Source organism: Trachypithecus francoisi, unplaced genomic scaffold (genome assembly GCF_009764315.1).
Source record: "Trachypithecus francoisi isolate TF-2019V2 unplaced genomic scaffold, Tfra_2.0 Lachesis_group12, whole genome shotgun sequence".
In the NCBI taxonomy this organism is placed as follows: domain Eukaryota; kingdom Metazoa; phylum Chordata; class Mammalia; order Primates; family Cercopithecidae; genus Trachypithecus; species Trachypithecus francoisi.
This window is the reverse complement of record NW_022681457.1, coordinates 116737672-116758521: the sequence shown is the minus strand read 5'-3', so window position 1 is coordinate 116758521 and position 20850 is coordinate 116737672. Positions and strand designations below refer to the sequence as shown.

Genomic DNA, 20850 nt, shown 5'->3' with positions numbered 1-20850 from the left:
TCTCCTGCCTCAGCCTCCCAAGTAGTTGGGATTACAGGTATGCACCACCACACCCAGCTACTTTTTGTATTTTTAGTAGAGATGGGATTTCCTCATGTTGGCCGGGTTGATCTTGAACTCCTGGCCTCAGGTGATCTGCCCACCTTGGCCTCCCAAAGTGCTGGGATTACAGGCGTGAGTCACTGCACCTGGCCTATGGTTTCTTAATGTATTTTTAAAGACAAAATAATTATTGAATGTTTTATAAATTCCTTTTGAGAAATGTATTTTCAAATTTATTCATTTGAAGTCAAGTGATGAATGATTTCTTAAAATAAGGATGGCAGTGATAGTATCACCTATATTCAGATCCAGACTAAACAGATCTTACACATCATGAGACAAGGAAACAAAGTCGGTGCTTTCCAAGATGGCACACAAGTACAAGAACTTTTTTGTTTTAGACTCTTGATTTTTTTTGCCTTATTCTAAAAGAAAAAAGTTAAGGGAAATCTCTTTCTTCCATACACCTCATTAAAACATCATATAGATATTTTCCACCAAGAAAAAAGCCTTTACCAACTTGACAAGGAAATGATCTAGTTTTTTTTTTTTTTAATGTATGCCTCATGTATTAGAAAGTGTAAGGTGTGTTACCAGCCAAAAAGAAGTGCTGTTCTTACATGACATGAAAAAAACCCTGTGTCTTATTCAGGACTATTATGATTCTGTTTGTTTGTTTTCAGGGTTAAAGAAGTTGTACTAAAAGAAGACCTAGAAAAGTTAGAAACTATGAGGCAGCAGCAGCCCCAGTTTTCTCATGGGCAAAAAGAGGAGCTGGCCAAGGTGTATAATTGGATTCAAAGCCAGACTGTCCCTCAAGAAATCGACATTCAAGTAAGCACAACAATAATGGTTGTCATATACTCATGTATTTTGGCCAGGTAGTGGTTTTAATATAGGTCATGCTCTTGCATGATCCCACTGAAAACGTTAATCCACACAGTTGACCTCTATGGTAGGTATTATTATTCTCTCTTTACCGATAAGCAAGAAGTAAGGTATACGCATGTTAAATAATTAATACAAGGCCATGCAGTTCATTGGATTTTGAACACAGGTCTTTTTGCCTCCAGGTGGTTTTTTCTTCTACCAATTGGAATGTTAGGGGACAATAAAGAGTGAAAACACCTGCTTTGATGTGTAATTGACTGCATTTGATAGGTGATTTGTTACGTATTTCAAATATGTCTGCATGTTTGAAAAGAGTTAAAAAAAAAAAAAAAAAAAAGATGTAAGATTCACACCAGAGGTAGTATTCATATCAAGCAGAAACTTTAATGGGACCTAAGTGTCTTTTTGCTGTTATGAGTTCTTCTCAGTGAGATTTTTTTGTGAATAGCCTGAACAGTAAAGCTTTGATTTACCAGTGGTCCCAACCAGTGTTGGTGGCAGCTGTGGTAATGGTAGTGATGGTTGTACTAGTAATGAGATCTTTATTCCCACAAGTATCAAGATATGGGAGGCTGAAGGGTCAAGTTAAAAACAAAAGCAAGTAGGCCTAGTCCAGTGGCTCACGTCTATAATCCCAGCACTTCGGGAGTCCAATTGGAGACCAGGAGTTGGAGACCACGCTGGGCAACATAGCCAAACGCGTCTCTAATAAAAATCAAAAAAATTAGCCAGGTGTGGTGCCGTGCACCTATAGTCCCAACTACTCAGGAGGTTGAGGCAGGAAGATTGCTTGAGCCAGGGAAACTGAAGCTACAGTGAGCTATGATCTCACCACTGCATTCCAGCCAGTCTCAAAAAAGACAAATAATTTGTGTGTGTTTGTGTGTGTGTGTAAAAATACTTTAAAAAAAGAGTAAAGTTAGGTGTTTTAAAAAATATATTAAGGCTTGTGAAGTAAGCAAGACAATGAAATCCTACTACCCACTTTTAAAAATTAACACTTTTAATTGTGGTATAATACACATAACGTGAAATTTACCTTCTGAACTGTTTTTAAGTATATAATTCAAGAATATTAAATATCTTCACATTATGCAGCATCACCACCATCCATCTCCAGAACTTTCTTCATTTTGCAAAACTGAAACGCTATACCCATTAAACAATAATTTCCCCGTTCCTCCTTCTCCAACCCTTTGCGATCACTGGTCTTCTTTCTCTTTTCTCTTTTCTCTTTTTTCTTTTTCTTTTTTTTTTTTTTTTTTTTTTTTGAGACAAAGTCTTGCTCTCTTGCCCAGGCTGGAGTGCAGTGGCGTGATCTTGGCTCACTGCAACCTCTGCCTCCTGGGTTCAAGTCATTCTCCTGCCTCAGCCTCCGGAGTAGCTGGGATTGCAGGCGCACACCACCACGCCCAGCTAATTGTTGTAGAGATGGGGTTTCACCTTGTTGGCCAGGCTGGTCTCAAACTCCTGACCTCAAATGATCTGCCTGCCTCAGCCTCCCAAAGTGCTGGGATTACAGGCAAGAGCCATATGAATTTGACTACTCTGCACACCTCATATGAGTGGAATCATACATTATTTGTCTTGGTGTGACTTTTACACACACCTACTCTCTTGGTTACTATTTGCATGTAGTAACTTTTTACATCCTTTCACTTTCAACCTATTTGTGTCTACATCTGAAGTGAGTAGACAGCATATATCTGAATAGTGCTTTTCAAAATCTGTTCAGTCAATCTCTGTCTTTTGTTTGGAGAATTTAGCCCATTTACATTTAAAGTAATTACGGGTAAAGAAGGACTTACTTGTGTCATTTTGCTATTTGTTTTCTGTGTGCCTTAAAGACTTTTTTCCCTCATTTCCTGCATTACTGTCATATTTTGTGTTTAGTTCGTTTTTTGAAGTGAAATGTAATGCCCTGCTCATTTCCTGTTGTGTATATTGTGTAACTATTTTCTTTGTGATAACCGTGGGGATTACATTTAGCATTCTAACATATCACTCCAATTTGAATTTATACCAGCTTAACTTTGATAACCTCCTACAAAAACTCTGCTTCTATAGAGCTCCATCTCCATCTTCCTTCAATTACTGAAGTTATAAAATTAGGTTTTTATACATTGTGTTTCCAAAGACATAATTATTTTTATGCATTTATTAAATTATATAGAAAGCAAAATATGGGATTACAAATCAAAGCTAAAATAATACTGGATTTTATAGACTACTAGTTTTCTTTGAATGTGTTAGTTTCTTAAATCATGTAGAAAACAAAAAGTGGAATTACACATCGTTGTTGCAATCATAATACTTACCTTCACTGAGATCTTTATTTCTTCATACAGCTTCAAGGTACTGTCCATGTGCGTTCATTTCAACCCTGCAGGACTTCTGATAGCATTCCTAGGATGGTAGGTCTAGTGGTATCAAACTCCCTGGCTTTTGTTCGTCTGGGAATGTCTTCACTTCTCCCTTACTTTTGGCCAGGCAAAGGATTTCTTAGTTGACAGGTTTTTTTCTTTAAGTACTTTGAATACACTGGGACACTGCCCTCTGAACTCCACAGTTTCTGATGAGATACCTGCTGATAATCTTACTGAGAATCTCCTGCATGTGTGAGTTGCTTCTCCCTTGCTTTTTTTTTTTTTTTTTTTTTTTTTTGAGACAGAGTCTCGCTCTGTCTCCCAGGCTGGAGTGCAGTGGCACAATCTCCACTCACTGCAAGCTCCGCTGCCTTCCGGGTTAACGCCATTCTCCTGCCTCAGCCTCCCTAGAAGCTGGGACTACAGGTGCCTGCCACCACGCCCAGCTAATTTGTTTGTATTTTCAGTAGAGACGGGGTTTCACCGTGTTCGCCAGCATGGTCTCGATCTCCTGACATCGTGATCTGCCCGCGTCGGCCTCCCAAAGTGCTGGGATTACAGGCGTGAGCCACTGCACCCAGCCTCCCTTGCTGCTTTTAAGATTGTCTTTGTCTTTGACTTCACGGTATTTAATTACAGTGTGGATCTCCAAGTTCTGAGTACATCCTAATTGGAGTTCATTTACCCTCTTGGATGTTTACATTCATGTTTTTCATCAAACCTGGGGAGTTTTCAGCCATTCTTTTTTTGAATAATCTTTCTGTCTCTTTCTCTTTTTCTTCCTCTGGGGCCCCCGTAGTGCTTATGTTAGTCCACTTGTTTCCCACGTCCTCCAGGTCTGTTGACTTTTCTTCAGTCTTTTTTCTTTCTGTTCATCAGACTTGATAGTTGCTGTTGTCCGGTCTTCATACATGTATTCTTTCTTCTGCCTGCTCAAATCTGCTTTTGAATCCCTCTAGTGAAGTTTCCATTTCAGTTTTGTACTTTTTATTTACGGAATTTCTTTCTGGCTTCTTTTTAGGTTTTCTGTCTCTTCATTGATATTTACATTGTTTGTACATTGTTTTCTTGATTTTTCTCCATACCTTTTTCTTTCTTTTTTTTTTTTAGACAAGGTCTCACTCTGTCACCCAGGCTGGAGTGCAGTGGCATGATCATGGCTCACTGCAGCCTCAGTCTCCTGGGCTCAAACAATCCTCCCACCTCAGCCTCCCGAGTAGCTAGCACCCATGCCCAGCACATTTTTAATTTTTGTAGAGATGGGATTTTGCCACGTTGCCCAGCCTGGTCTTGAACTCTTGAGCTCAAGCAGTCCACCTGCCTCAGCCACCCGAGGTGCTGCGATTATAGGTATAAGCCACCACACCCAGCTTTTTCTTTTTCTTTTTTTTTTTTTTAAGACAGTCTCACTTTGTCACCCAGGCTGGAGTGCAGTGGCATGATCATGGCTCACTGCAGCATCTACCTCCTGGTCTCAAGTGATCCTCTTGAGTAGTTGGGACTACAAGTGTATACCACCATGGCTAACTAATTTTTTTTTTGTAGAGCTGGGACCTCACTATGTTGCCCAGGCTGGTCTTGAACTCCTCGGCTCAAGCCATCCACCTGCCTCAGCCTTCCAAAGTGGTGGGATTACAGGCATGAGCCACTGTGCCCTACCAGTTCTTTGATCATCTTTCAGTGGTTTTAAAATCTTTGTCTCGCAATTCTTTTATCTGATCTTTCTCAGAGACTTTTCCTTTTGGTTTATGTTTTCCCTTTGAATGGGCTATACCAGGGGTGTCCAATCTTTTGGCTTCCCTGGGCTACATTGTAAGAAGAAGAATTGTCTTGGGCCACACATAAAATATACCAACACTAACAACAGTTGATGAGCTAAAAAATAAGAAATCACCAAAAAAAACTTCATAATGTTTTAAGAAAGTTTACGAATTTGTGTTGGGCCACATTCAGAGCCATCCTGGGCCACATGTGGCTCATGGGCAGCGGGGGGTTGGACAAGCTGGGGCTGTACTTTGGCATTTCTTTGTATGCTTTAATGATTTTTTTTGTTTGTTTGAAAACTAGACATTTGAATCTAATAACGTAATTCTGGAAACCTGATTCTCCCCTTTCCCAGGGTTTATTCTTATTTTCTGATTGTTGGAAGACAGGGTCCTTATTGCCCACTCTGACTCCCACAAGCTGTGTGCAAGGTACTCCAGGAACACGTGCCTTGCCCAGGGTCAGGGATGGGTAGTTGCTGCTGTGCTTCAAGCTGAAATTGACCACAGGCAACCACAGCTTACCCTCTAAGCATTTCCCAGAAAGTTGCAGGCCTTCAGATAGACTCAAGTTCCAAATAGTTTCCTCGGACTGATTTTGTCAGTCAGGTTGTCTAGGTGAGGAGAGAGAGTCCTAGTCTTCTACTCTGCCATCTTCTCAGAATAATCTCCCCATCTCCATTTTCAAAGAAAAGAATGAGTGTCTGTCATGTAAGAATGGCTGGGTAGGGTCTTACCAAAAAGCAGGAGCTGGGCTGGTTATTGTAAATGTCTTTGTTTTTTTCAGTGTTGTTCTGGTTGTAAATAGACAGGTATATGAAAAATGAGGCCCACAGCAATTTAAACAAAAGCACAGTCCATGCACCACTTAGTAATGGAGATGTTTTGTGCAAGCATCCTAGAGTGCACTCACACAAACCTCGGTGGAACAGCTTGCTACAGTCACTCCTAGGCTCTATGGGACAGCCTTTTGATCCTAGGCTACAAACCTGTACAGCTGTTACTGTCCTGAATACTGTAGGTGGTTGTAACACAGTGGTACTTGTGTATCTAAACATAGAAAAGATACCGTAAAAAATGTGGTAGGATAATCTTACAAGACCACCATCATATATGCAGTCTGTTGTTGACTGAAACGTCATGTGGCACATGACTGTATTTAAACAATTTGTCATTTGCCTTTTAATAATAAAGAATGAGACTGGGCACAGTGGCTACTACCTGTAATCCCAGCACTTTGGGAGGCCAAGGCTGGTGGATCACAAGATCAGGGGTTCAAGACCAGCCTGGCCAACATAGTGAAACCCCATCTCTACTAAAAAACAAAAATTAGCTGGGTGTGGTGGCGGGCACCTGTAGTCCCAGCTACTTGGGAGGCTGAGGCAGGAGAATCACTTGAACCTAGGAGGCAGAGGTTGCAGTGAGCCAAGATCGCACCACTGCACTCCATCCAGCCTGGGCAACACAGCAAGACTCTATCTCAAAAAAAAAGTAAAAATGGTTGTAGTAAAGAATGAACTATAATGAGTATTTTCAGACTTGAATAAGTTGGGGAGTTAGAAACTTGTGACCAGCTTTTTACTGTTTTAAAACTTCAGGTGACATTGACATCAAGTAACTTGCCTGCTTTTGTTCTTTTTTGGAGGCCTGTGTCACTTGCGAAAATGAGGATTCAGCTGATGGTGCGGCCACATCCTGCAGTCAGGCTCTGGCAGAAGACAGCAGTTGAGTGACTGTGAGGATGAACCTTCATACCCTTTCCAAGACACATTACACATACAGACCTTTTTAAGTCCTGGACTTTTAAATGACCTTGAAGTTATCATTGAATGTTAAGATTTTTTCTTCTTGATTTTTTAATACACATAATCTTTTCGAAGCAGACATTGTATACAAAATCTTACTTCTCTTTGTTCCTGATACATTAAAATGGCCAGTTAGGCTCTTTTTGTAGTTGAATTGTCTGCTAAAGAGATTGGATGGCCTCTAAAGAGGTATGTGTATCTTTATTTCAGATGTCACCCAGAGTAAATTATAATTAGAAGTAGAGCTAGAATGAGCCCCAAACCTTAGCCTCATTTATTTTGTTCTGTTACGTAAGTCATTTTCCCCTTAGAGTGCTTGAAAAAATCCCACCTACAGGTTGTGTACTTTTCAGAATGGTTTCCATGAATGCAGTACATTCATTTAGGCTTCATTCAACCTGGCGTTCCCCTCCATAATTAAGATAAAACATTCCGGTTTTCTCACAACACATTAGCACATATTGTCCATTAGCATATCTGTGATAACCAGGTTTTGGGGGTTGAGATTTGGCCTTCATCCTTGTAGATCCCTTTCCTATTGATTTCCCACCTTCCAGTGAAATTCTGAAAGCCTTATCTTAAAAATCGATCCGCTTACCATGGGCCAATTCTTGTGAGAGTTTCCATTAGCATTTGCGTGTGTAATGTTGAAAGAGCTTCTTACTCAACCAGTGCTGTTGCCCTTTTCAGTGTTTTTGTTTTTAAAATAATGATTGTGAAAAGTTTTACAAGTAATGTAAAAGTTAGTATCATTCTTATATACTTTTGTGTTTAAATGTTCATTCTTACCAAAAACTAACCGTTAACTCTTTCTTTCCAATCAATTTATACAAAAGAGGTCACTCCAGCCTTACCACAGGTCTGATTGGCACTGCCTTTTGTTTGCCCTTGAACAGGGGTAAGTGTCGTGGGGACTGCAAAGGAGAAAACATCCAGGAGCTCAGTTGTCCTTGCCCACAGGGCCCTGCAGGCTCCATCAACCACTGCCTTCTATGGCGTTTGTAGTAGAGAATCACCTCCTGATATCACTAATAGGAGTAGGGATTTCAGAATTCTACAGTGAATTCTACAGAATTCACAGTGTCTTTTAAGAAGTGAGTGTGATTGTTTACTTGATAAATCAGCTCACTCTCTGGTGCTCTTTAGAGAAGTCCCTGATTCCTTCTTAAACTTGGAAGTAACCTTTTGTCTTTATATAACTTGCAACAAACTAACTTATTTTTTTCTTCCTTTTTTGTTTTTGTTTTTTTATGGTTTTTTTTTTAGGAAAATACTCTTTCTCCTTTGAAGTTTTACAGCTTTTTGTAAATGCATCCTGGTAATGATTAGGAAAATCGACCTTTTTATCCATGATGACCATCCCCATAGCTCAGATTTCCTTTCGAAGTGTTGGTTTTCTGGATGGTAATTCCATCTTAAGATGTCAGAACTATTTTCAAATGCTGCCTTTGACAGTTCTTGGAATTCTCTAATATTAAGCAGTTCCATGCAAATATTCCTGTTTTATAAATAGCTCTTACAGTCTGCTCCATCTTGATGGTTAAGTGATTTCTGAAGCCTTTGTGTGTTGATTAGGTTGTGTGATATTTTTGCTTGATAAAGAATCAAATTTGAAACAATTAACCAGCCAGTAGATTGTCTGTCAGTGACCTTCTGTAGTAATACAGTTTTTGCTAATGTAAATAAAAATGGTATCTGTAGCTCTCAGGATCATTGTGCATTCATATATGCTAAGCCTTATGTTCTCTAATAGAAGCCTTTCTTTTCCATTGTTTCTGGATATTTGTATTATCCAAATGTACTTATTTCTTTGCCTTAGTACACATTTTGTGGAGTATATGTTATACTAGGTTTGATTTGAAACTGGTGCTTGTGGCAGAACTGTCAGAACATGAGGAGCGCTCCTCCTGTGGGTGGATGCGTTCACGCACTCACAGGTTGCACCTGCTGCTGGCGGTGAGCGGGGGCTCAGCAGCTTGACCGCCGCCCCCCGAGGGGGCTCTCCCCAGCTTAAACTTTGTTGTTCAGATTTGTTAACTTTTTATATTAATGACTATTGAAAATTGTAATAAAAATGTATATTATAGGCTTTAATGTTTACATGAATGTACCCAAAAAGCTGTGTTTTCTTTGGTCAGAGGTCACGATTTGTGAAAAACAAGATGCTGTGTGAATGGAAATCATTTTGCAATTGAGTGAAACGTCATTATAATTCACAGTGTAAATTTAATCCGAACTGAAATTTTGTTTCAGCTGAATTTATAATTAACTCTGAATTTGTTTGTAATCATTAGTATTTCAATTGGGTATCTTTTTAAGTAAAAACAACAAATAAACTCTGTGCATGTAAAACGCGAGAAATTGTCCGGCCCTACGTCAACAGATCTTTAAATGTGTTTTCTGTATCATTTAGAACTGTTTCTTATAATCTATTGAGGGACCCTCATATTAGTTAACCGTGCTTTTCTCAGCCACATTCAGTGTTTGCCTTAGCCAGTGGGTCTGAGCACCTACTGTGTGGAGGATGAAGATGCAGGCACTTTGAAATGTATTGGCTTATTTAGCCCATTTACACCTAGTGTTCCATTATTGGAACACTAAACTTGTGGGAGTTATTTATATGCTACTGCTCAGGGTCATCACCAAGGTCTGATTTTTCATAAAAAAAAAAAAAAAAAATTTTGGCCGGGCGTGGTGGCTCAAGCCTGTAATCCCAGCACTTTGGGAGGCCGAGACGGGCGGATCACGAGGTCAGGAGATCGAGACCATCCTGGCTAACACGGTGAAACCCCGTCTCTACTAAAAAAAAAAAAAAACTAGCCGGACGAGGTGGCAGGCGCCTGTAGTCCCAGCTACTCGGGAGGCTGAGGCAGGAGAATGGCGTAAACCCGGGAGGCGGAGCTTGCAGTGAGCTGAGATCTGGCCACTGCACTCCAGCCTGGGCGACAGAGCGAGACTCCGTCTCAACAACAAAAAAAAATTTTGCAGTCTCTGGCATAAGTGGGTTAATCCTCACTTCAATGTACATATTTTTAATACTTATTCTAATGCCAAATTTATAAAATTCGGTTATCAAAATTTCTCAGATTTTGTAGGGTGAACCTGTGTACAAGATCTGACTGTGTAACTGGTAGCAACAAAATCTAGAAATTAAAATAGGGAACAAGATCCTGAAGCCAACAGAGCTTTTTAAAGTTTACACCTTTCAGACCATTTGCACCTTTCTTTTCTGTATCAAAAATCATAATAACAAGCAGGAAGAAAAATGGCTCAGTATACTTTGCGTGTATACTACTATAACAGGTGCTGGTCTAAGTGCTTGACATGAATTATTTAATCCTCACAACTGCCCTGTGAAATAAGCATTGTTATTGTCCTCATTTTACAGAGAAATAAACTGAGGCAAGGGGAGTCAAGAACTTGGTCAGAGACTCACAGCTGGTGTGCACTGGGAGTAGGAATCTGACCCTAGAAACCTGATGGCAGAGCCCCAGTCTGTATGAATCATCACCTGATATCACTAATATGAGTAGGGATTTCAGAATTCTACAGTGGAATTCCGCTTTTAAGTTCTCTCTGATACAGAACAGTTTTATGGTGTCAACATTCTGTGCCAGGGAACTAGTACTGATTTAATTTCAACACTGAGAGACACGCCACAGTATTATCATAGCTATCCCCAATGTTAGCATGTTTCTGAGCTTGTGCATTCATTGCAGTTTAAAACATCTCTCCCTTAGATTTGTTATTCATGTCTTTTTTCTTTTTTTTTTTTTTTTTTAAGAGTCTCGCTCTGTTGCCCAGGCTGGAGGGCAGTGGTGTGATCTCTGCTCACTGCAAGCTCTGCCTCCCGGATTCGCACCATTCTCCTGCCTCAGCCTCCAGAGTAGCTGGGACTACAGGGCACATGCCACCACACCTGGCTAATTGTTTTTGTATTTTTAGTAGAGATGGGGTTTCACCATGTCAGCCAGGATGGTCTCAATCTCCTGACCTTGTGATCCGCCTGCCTCGGCCTCCCAAAGTGCTGGGATTACAGGCATGCGCCACCGCGCCTGGCCAAGTTCTTGGTGTCTTTAGGGTAAACTCCCTGAGACCTGTACTGTCTAGGAGACTTGTGATGGTCAGTGACAAGATTGACACAGTTGCGTGTTGCTGTTTGGTTGGTGCAGACCCCTCTGGAATGTGGTGGGATGTCAGAGCTCAATGAGAGAAACGAGTTTCTCATAAACATCCAGGCCTCCCCTAAACATGGTTCTGTGTGAGACCCACACAGAACTCTCAGGAGTTCACACTGTATCTTCTATACATATATAAACCACATTTATACAGATGTATTCACGGAATAGAAGTCGGTACTTACACAGGTTTTAAAAATTTGTAAGCCAGGCTCTTCCACAATCTTAAATCTTGCCTCAGCTTTCTTCTCTCTATAAGAGACATCAAGGTGCTTTTCCCAGTGTGAGAAACTGTGATCCTTGAGCTTACAGAAACTGAGATTATACAAGTTTCACTGTTAAAAGATTAAAATCGTCAAGTGTTAGGACTTTGGTCAGCTGAGAGAAAGGATCTCAGCGCATGAGCTTCCCCCACGAACTTCAGAAACCGAGGAGCATCAGACGCTCCCACCCTTCATCTCAGACACCCATAACTTTGAGACTTTTCCACGCTAAGATACTGGTTTCTGTTTATTTTATTTTGTTTTATTTTACTTATTTTATTGCTTTTTTTTTTTTTTTTTTTTTTTTTTGAGACGGAGTCTCGCTCTGTCGCCCAGGCTGGAGTGCAGTGGCCGGATCTCAGCTCACTGCAAGCTCCGCCTCCCAGGTTTATGCCATTCTCCTGCCTCAGCCTCCCTGTTTATTGTATTTTTTATGTTCCAGACAGTCTTCCTCTGTTGCCCAGGCTGGAGTGCAGTGGTGCAATCTCCGCTCACTGCAAGCTCTGCCCCAAAGATTCAAGTGATTCTCGTGCCTCAGCCTCCTGAGCTGGGACTACAGGCGCCGCCACCACGCCCGGCTAATCTGTGTACCTTGGTAGAGACAGGGTTTCATCATGTTGCCCAGGATGATCTCAAACTCCTGGTCTCAAGTGATCCACCCACTTCAGCTTCCCAAAGGGCTAGGATTACAGGTGTGAGCTACTGTGCCTGGCCATGATTTATTTTTTAAGTAATACGTTGTCTTTTTTAAGGGTCGAGAGGCCATCATAGCTAAGATAATGTAGTTTATTTAAATGATTTGTCATTAAACAAGTTTAACTTGCGTGACTTTTTCTTAGTGTTTGCTTCTCTTCATTCATTAGCTTTGCTTCTGAATTTTCAAAGAATTGTCTAAGGATAAATGGAAGAAAATAATAATTATAAATTTTCAGGACACGTTTATAGGGAAAATAACCACTCATGATATGTGCAAAACATAGAGGATTTATTTTCCAGGTAATAATGAACAGGGTGTAGTTTGCCTAGTTTTTCTCCACGCTGTTTTCAAATCAACTATTGTAGTATTTTTTGTGGTCTAAGGTGGGTGTTTCTGAGCTGACTAATAGATGCTCATTTCACTTCAGACACAGTATTTCCAGAAGCAATCAGGAGTCTCACGTTTCTTATATGGTTTCCTGATTCTGGCCAAAAGATGACTCAGTAAAATGTCAGGATCTTGTCCAGAGAAATCCTGAAACTAAAACAATCCAAACAAAAAAAAAACAGATAAGTTACCAATGAATGAAGATTCCTATAAGAAAAAGGAATCTTGAGTCAAGACATTGGATTTCTTAAAAGTATTTGCGTTTTTCCCTGGATTGTAATTGTAACAAGAGTGTCCCGGGCCCAGTGGGGCTCCTGTGCCCACCTCCCCACCTCTAATGAGTGTCCTTCCAGTCTGTTCAGCTCAGTGATGGTCCTGAATTTTCCTAAACCCTCATTGACTGACTTCTATTTAAATCATGTCAGTTGCTAGGCGGGTGGCTCACGCCTGTAATCCTAGCACTTGAGGAGGCTGAGGCGGGCAGATCACTTGAGCCCAGGAGTTTGAGACCAGCCTGGGCAACATGGTGAAACCCTATCTCTACAAAAATTAGCTGAGTATGGTATCAGGCTCCTGTAGTCCCAGCTACTCTCACGAGGCTGAGGCATTAGAAGTGCTTGAACCTGAGAGGTGGATGTTGCAGTGAGCCGAGATCACGCCACTGCACTCCAGCCTGGGTAACAGAGTGAGACCCTCTCTCAAAAAATAAATAAAAAGTAACATATTCTGTGCATTTATTGTCTTCTGTGTGTTGTATGTATTGTGTGTGTTGTGTTGTGTTGTGTTGTATTGTATCGTATTGTATTCTTTTGAGATGGAGTCTCGCTCTGTTCCCTGGGCTGGAGTGAAGTGGTGCAATCTTTCACCGCAGCCTCCACCTCCTGGGTTCAAGTGATCCTCCTGCACCAGCCTCCCGAGTAGCTGGGATTACAGGTGCACGCCACCATGCCCGGCTAGGTTTTGTATTTTTTGTAGAGACGGGGTTTCACTATGTTGCCCAAGCTGGTCTTGAACTGTTGGTCTCAAGCGATCCACCTACCTCGGTCTCCCACCGTGCTGGGATGACAGGCTCGTGAGCCACCGCGCCTGGCCTCCTGCACATGGTTCATGTCAATGTCTGGAGCATGGTCTTCTTCCATTAGGTGTTACCCTGCAGTGCCCGTTACACTTTCCCATGCCTGTGAATCACCTGGGGATCTTGTTAAGATGCAGATTTTGTTTCCACAGGTCCTAGGTGGGCCTAAAATTCTGCATCCTTCACTGGCTTCCAGGCGCTCCCAGGGCTGCTGGCAGTGGGCCACATGTTAGATAGCGAATGAGAGCACAAGTGGATGCCAGACTTGAGAGCAGGGACCTCACCTATTTTTTTCATTCTTTCACAACTTACTTGATTTACCCAAAACAGGCACTGGGTAGGTTCCTGTTGCATTCAGATCTTATATCAATCAAAATTCGGAAAAATTAATGCTTTGAAATAATGTTGGCCAATTATTATTGTTATTTTGAGACGAAGTCTCACTCTTATCCTCCAGGCTGGAATGTGACGGCGCGATCTCGGCTCACGGCAACCTCCGCCTCTCAGGTTCAAGCGATTCTCCTGCCTCAGACTCCCAAGTAACTGGGGTTACAGGCCCCACTCAAGCCCAGCTAATTTCTGTATTTTTAGTAGAGACGGGGTTTCACCATGTTGGCCAGGCTGGTCTCGAACTTCTGACCTCAGGTGGTCCGCCCGCCTCAGCCTCCCAAAGTGCTGGGATCACAGGCGTGAGCCACCGCGCCTGGCCATGCTGGCCAATTATTTTAAGGTGTGGTTTCCACCAAGAACACTTCTCTAGTTCATAAATTCAGAGTCCTGTAAAATCAGTACAGAATGTTCGCCTTTTTAAACAAGTCATAAATAGAGTCACTTACCTTTCTCACATTTCCTCTTGGGTTAAAAATGTTGGTACTCGAGTCTGAAAAACAGTTTTGAAGCCAGTTCGTCAGATCTGTTGTTTCTCTTGTACGCTTGTTTTAAAATATACAAAATAATATTACTAAATTGTGTCTAGTTTCTGGTCTTTTTCCACATTGCAGCAAGCTTTTCTTGAATGCAGACAGGCACTCCTGTTCTTATCTGGAGTTCACAAAAGTCACTGCATTGTCCTCAGTAACTTAGCAGTGCAGTAGCTCATCAAACATACAACAAATGAACTGTCTATTAACGCCTACTAAAAGGCTCGATTTTTTTTTTTTTTTTTTTTGAGACAGAGTCTTGCTCTGTTGCCCAGGCTGGAGTGCAATGGTGAGATCTTGGCTCACTGCAACCTCTGCTTCCTGGGTTCAAGCAGTTCTCCTGCCTCAGCCTCCTGAGTAGCTGGGACTACAGGCGCCCGCCACCACACCTGGCTAATTTTTTTTGTTTTTTTGTTTTGTTTTTGTTTGTTTTGATACAGAGTCTCACTCTGTCGCCCAGGCTGGAGTGCAGTGGCGCGATCTCGGCTCACTGCAAGCTCCGGCGCCTCCCGGGTTCATGCCATTCTCCTGCCTCAGCCTCCTGAGTAGCTGGGACTACAGGCGCCCGCCACCACACCTGGCTAATTTTTTTGTATTTTTAGTTGAGACGGGGTTTCACCGTGTTCACCAGGATGGTCTCGATCTCCTGACCTCGTGATCCACCCGCCTCAGCCTCCCAAAGTGCTGGGATTACAGGCATGAGCCACCGCGCCCGGCCCTGATGCTTGTATTTTTAGTAGAGATGGGGTTTCACCATGTTGGCCAGGCTGGTCCTAAACTCCTGACTTCAAATGATCCGTCCACCTCGGCCTCCCCAAGTGCTGGGATTACAGGCATGAGCCACTGTGCCCAGCAAAAGGCTCAATTTTGTTTCTAGAACTTCCTAAGCATTTGTGTCCATGCTTGGAGGAATGTGGCCACAGAGGAATAAGCACATTTGATTAATTACTTTCTGTGTGACTCAAGGAGCATTTTACTTGCCTTGACTCACTGACTCTTCACAAGTTACCTTCTGAGGTGGAAACTTAATCATTCCTGATTATAGATTAAGAAACTGGAGTACAGAAAGATTAAGGCTTCAGTAAGTGGGAAACTAGGATTTTAAATTGCACTCACTGGAAACTGTAATAATTACCACCAACCCCTACCCCCCAAAAATAAAAGTCCACACAGAAAGACAAAATGCTGAGGTACCAAAGAGCACGGTGTGTGCAAGGAGCTGCTGGGGGAAAGAAGGTTGCACAGGTCGGGAGGGGAGAGTATTGGTAATTATTTTATATAGTTCATCTTTATATTCCAAAATAGGGCTCTACCTATTCTAGATGAGGACAGACGGTAAGTTCAGTGCAGTTAAATCAGACATACTATAAACATGAGAAGCATTTTACCTGCTTTCCTGAGACTGTCCCCTCTTTCTGCACCCAGCAGCATCTCTGGCAGTATCTGCAGAAGGGAAGCTCTTTCTAGCTCCTCCGGAGTTAACCGCGCATCTTCATGAGGTGCTACAGAGTAAAAGCAGATACTTACAATTCAGTTCATGCTTCAGTTGGTTATTTCTGTTCCTCGTGTCTTTGGAGAGTACCAGAGACAGGGAGATGAACACTAGAAAAATGCCCAACGCTAAGTTCACGATGTGTCATCAGTGGTGTTCTAAAAGAGGCGGAAATGCTACCAGCCCATGTGCCAGCCAGCAGAACGGGAAGCCTGGAGACGTGGATCTGACACCCGCGGGATGCGCCAAGCCCCTCGATTGCCTTGAATAAGAGCTGAGGGCTGAGCCCCAGCCTGTCTCAAAACCATTTTGGTTCAAAACGTCTGACTCTCCCTCATTTCTGCTTATCTACTGCTGCCTACTGCCTTTTTGCTTTTAGATATTTGGGTGGTGAAATTGGAGAGGAAAAAGAAGATTGTTTATGATCTTCCTATAAATCCAGTAAGATGGTATCACCTCTTACTGAACTTCAAGATTTCAATACAATTATTATACTTAGAATCGGCTTCAAAATCATCAGTAAGGAACTTGATTGTGGCGTTCCCTATGTGAAATGTGGTCGACCAGATGGCATATAGAATGCATAGTAAGTGTGCTTAAGGTGTGTGGAAAGGGCACTCCGGAGTGTGCTAAATGAAGTGCGTGTGAGGCATGGTAAATGCAGACCTGCTGCTGTGTTGTGATTCGAGGCTGTGGGAGTCAGGGTGGGAGGCCATGTGTGGCACCGGCGTGCCGCAGGCTTACAAATAGCTGCAACCTTGATTGGAGGACAGTGAGCAGATCATCATAAAGGCATCTGAGCACATTCACAGCACTTCTGAAGACTGTTAATAAAAATCTATAAAATTTGATCATCTATACATGCTGACAGGAAAGCTCATTTCTGGAGAAATCAATGAGAACAAATTCTGAGATAAGCTGCCACTTGTTTCGAGTTTGTGTGAGATGCTACACTCATTTCAGCTAAGTTTCTTAGATTATTTGTAAAGTTTTTAAGATGACAGTAGTAGCTGAATATTTTCATTTTTTATTTCATCTTGAGATGTGTGCTGTTTCTTTGTAAATAGGAGAGATTCAGTAAAGTTAATGCCTGTGTTGAACTGTTAAGAGGACAGTCAGTGATCATCTCAGTGACTCGGGAAGTTGGTTGACAGTGCCTGATGACAGTGCTTGACCATCATCAGAAAGCTGCTCGGGATGAACTTTTAGAGACTAGAAACTATAAAATCCTTGGCTTAGAAGAGGGTTTTTTTTTTCTCTCTCTTTATTTAAAAAAAGCCTAGAAGTACTCAAGATTAAAGACAAGATTATATCTAGTTAAGTTTTTGATGGAACCTAATCCCTAAGCATTAGCCTTCTCATTTCTTTAAATGGAAAGATAATGGCAAAATGAGAACCTACTTGACTGATACGTATTTCTTTAACTCAATTCAGACTTAAACTGAATTAACATAAATCAAAAGGAAATGATCAATATACTCGGAAGTCTGTGAACTCCCTAGCTCCCCAGTTTGTCATTTAAAAACATTTTAGTAAACATTTTTGTTTCATAGAACACATATCAGATTTTTTAAACATAAGGTGAAACAAATCCACTATTAATCTATAATTAGAACAACCAGTGCTACATTCAACCAGTTTGTTTAAAGTAAAAACTAAAAGTAATGATGTTTTAAATTTCATGCAATTTTTTAAATTGGAAAAAAATATATATCACCCAAAACAAGAGTTTCAACTACAGAGGTAACATGAAACAAGCAATTCTCCTCTTCTCCTTTTACATTATAGAGAGAGAAAGAGAAAAAAAAAAAAACTGTATCCATTACTACATCTAAAATGTGCCTTAAGGATCCTTTAATATTCTTTTCAAAGCTGGGACTATTGATAGAACAAGACTCAAGACTCCTTTGAACAGGAATCCCATTCTTATCTCTAACATTGAATTTAAGACTGGTAAAGGCTCTTTCAAGACTAACATAAGGGAAAAAAAAAATCTTACCTGAGAGTTGAAGGGATACTTCCCCGGAGTCAAGGAGAGGAAGAGATAAGAGAGGATTTAAGAATCCTATGAAAAGCAAACAGCAGGAGGCCAGCTTATACATGATTGCTACGAGATAGACGTCTTCCTTCTTGGCTTCTGTCTTAGAGAACTTTCAACTCGCTCCTTCTCATTCTGCTCACTGATTATATATATGATCCTATGACCTCACATCATCCTCTCCAAAAAAAAATAAAATGCATTTATTGGCTACAGAGGCTAAAAGGCAATCACTTTGCATTGATGTAATTTTTCAAGGTAACAAGTCATAGACAATAAATTAACTGTCTTGTTGCCTAGTGTACAAAGTAGGTATTATATGAAGAACAGTGAGTTTATAAGTCTGGCAAAAGAGCTAACTTACAGCAATAAATCATGAAATAAAGAAAGGATTGGATATGAGTTGAAGTGGCCAAAGCAAAGAGATGTGGATTTATGAGTCTGAGCAGAAGTGACGCAGAGCATAAGATGAAATACGTTGGTTTCCATTTTTTAATCTTTCATGGGTGAGTAGACGAGTTGTCATGTTGTGTTTGGGGCTGCCATCCCTGAAGAATGACAATCTGTGGATTAAAACTTAAAACCAGCTATTTCCTTTAAAGCAGTGAAAAGTTAAAATACGTAGCAAACATTGCTCAAGGCTCAAGACAATTCTGTACGTACACATGGCCTCATGCGAAGCCGCAAGCACTTGAATCTTCAGAGAAAGGAAATAACTTCATAAAGTTGATGATTATTCAGCAAGGAGGGAGGAAGGACTTACACCAGAAAACTCGCTGATAAACATTTCCAAGATGAGCCCTCTACTCCCAACTGTACTCTGCCCAGGCTGGTCCAAGCCCGGATGGGTGGAAAGGTCTCCTGACCAGTGTCCTGAAGTCTGCCTTCGGGCCTGCCACAGGCTCAGCACAGCAGAGTGATGCCAGAGGCATCTGTATAAGTCCGATCACGGTAGTTCTTTGCTCAAAACTTTCTGTGGACCTAAACACAAAAGTTACAAAGATAGGCCAGGCACAGTGGCTCAAGCCTATAATTTCAGCACTTCGGGAGGCTGAGGCAGGAGGATTACTTGAGCTTAGAATTCAAGACCAGCCTGGGCAACATAGAGAAACACTGTCTCTACCAAAAATATAAAAATTAACCAGGTGTGGTAGTGCATGCCTATATCACTTTAGCCTGGAAGATCTTGGCTGCAGTGAGCCAAGATCACCCCACTGCACTACAGCCTGAGTGTCAGAGCGAGATCCTGTCTCAAAAAGAAAAAAGAAAAAAAAAGATTACAATGCAATGATAGAACTAGTAGGGGAAAAACCCATGAACACCTTCACAACCTCAGGTTAGGCAAATATTTCTTAGACGAGACACAAATCACACAGGAAAAAAAATTGAGACAAAAAAAATTTAAGAGATCTATGTAACTCAGGGTGACTCTGATTAATAACAATGTACAGTTGAAGATTTCTAAAAATCAATTTTGTGTTTTCATCACAAAAAAATGCTAAGAATGTGAAGTAATACGCATGTGAATTTGCTTGATTCAGCCATTCCACAATGTATCGAAACATCATGATGGGCCAGGCCCAGTGGCTCATGCCTGTAATCCCACACTTTGGGAGGCCGAGGCAGGTGGATCACCTGAGGTCAGGAGCTCAAGACCAGCCTGGCCAACATGGTGAAACCCCATCTCTACTAAAAATACAAAAATTAGCCGGGCGTGGTGGCATGCACCTGTAATCCCAACTACTCGGGAGGCTGAGGCAGAAGAATTGCTTGACCCTGGAAGGCAGAGGTTGCAGTGAGTCGAGACTGCACCACTGCACTCCAGCCTGGGCAACAAGAACGAAACTCCATCTACAAACAAACAAACAAGTCATGCTGTATACCATAGATTCCATTTTTGTAAATCAATCAATAGATAAATGAACAAAATTGATAAACTGGACTTTATCAAAATTAGAAACATTTGCTCAAGATACTGGTAAGAAAATGAGAAGGCTGAGCAGGGCACAGGTCACTGGAATCCCAGCACTTTGGGAGACCGAGGCAGGCAGATCACCTGAGGCCAAGCGTTTGAGGCAAGCCTGGCCAACATGGTGAAACCCCATCTCTACAGAAAATAAAAGAATTAGCCAGGCGTGGTGGCAAGCACCTGTAGTCACAGCTACTCGGGAGGCTGAGGCAGGAGGATAACTTGAACCTGGGAGGCGGAGGTTGCAGTGAGCTGAAATCATGCTGCTGTATTCCAGCCTGGGCGATAGAATGTGACAAAAGGTTTGAAAAAGACTTCACAAGAGAAGATATGAAAGTAGCTCTAAGCACAGGGAAAAAAATATATATATCATTAGTCATCAGAGAAACACAGATTACCATCACAAGGTGCTGCTGCCACGCCCACCATTATGGCCGCCATTAGAAAGACTAACAATACTAACAATACCACGTGTCCTGGGGAAGATAGAGAGGCACCTGGGCTGCTTACACGTTGGATGGGAAGTGAGTGGCACAAGCCCTGAGGAAAACATACACTAACTGTGCGGCCCAGAAATACCTCTTGTAGGTATATACCAAGTCATTTGTACACAGGTAAACCTTCATAGCAGCTTTATTCATAATAGTGAAAAGTTGGAAACCACCCAAATGTCCTTCAACAGGTGCATGGGTAAAGCAGCTGTGCCATCTCACACAATGGAATTCTGTACAGCAAAACAAAGAAACCATTCATAAACCCACATGGAAGCTACTCGGGAGGCTGAGGCAGGAGGATAGTTTGAACCTGGGAGGTGGAGGTTGCAGTGAGCTGAGATCATGCCATTCAAACAAAAGGTTTGAAAAGGACTTCAGGCTGGTCTTGAACTCCTGGCTTTAAGTGATCCACCTGCCTCAGGCTCCCAAAGTGCTAGGATTACAGGTGTGAGCCACCACATCTGGCCATT

At 41.7% G+C, this 20850-nt stretch overlaps 2 protein-coding genes across 17 annotated transcripts in view; one reads left to right on the top strand and one right to left on the bottom strand.

The window, feature by feature from the left end:
- Nucleotides 1-9224, top strand: part of PER3 (period circadian regulator 3) — a 62326-nt gene extending 53102 nt beyond the window's left edge. For 7 of the 14 annotated variants that reach the window (XM_033228522.1, XM_033228517.1, XM_033228521.1 and 4 more), the window contains 3 exons: nt 726-876; nt 3282-3347; nt 6708-9224. In XM_033228522.1, the coding sequence (XP_033084413.1) occupies nt 726-876; nt 3282-3347; nt 6708-6791 (301 nt within the window). In that variant the 3' untranslated portion in view covers nt 6792-9224. The remainder of the gene's footprint in view (nt 1-725; nt 877-3281; nt 3348-6707) is intronic. The other 7 variants (XM_033228528.1, XM_033228527.1, XM_033228525.1 and 4 more) reach the window with 2 other exon arrangements.
- A 3050-nt stretch (nt 9225-12274) lies between these two features.
- On the bottom strand, nt 12275-18572 carry UTS2 (urotensin 2). 3 transcript variants are annotated; one of them, XM_033229369.1, is made up of 4 exons: nt 18282-18572; nt 15776-15909; nt 14304-14347; nt 12275-12545 (listed from the first exon to the last, which is right to left on the bottom strand). In XM_033229369.1, the coding sequence occupies exons 1-4, from the start codon at nt 18404-18406 to the stop codon at nt 12429-12431; spliced, it is 420 nt and encodes a 139-aa protein (XP_033085260.1). In that variant the 5' UTR covers nt 18407-18572; the 3' UTR covers nt 12275-12428. The 3 variants fall into 3 exon arrangements, with proteins under 3 accessions (XP_033085260.1, XP_033085261.1, XP_033085262.1); XM_033229370.1 differs by having other exon boundaries at nt 15776-15889; nt 18282-18466; XM_033229371.1 differs by lacking the exon at nt 18282-18572 and adding an exon at nt 17879-18100 and having other exon boundaries at nt 15776-15889.
- Between the last annotated feature and the right edge of the window lie 2278 nt (nt 18573-20850).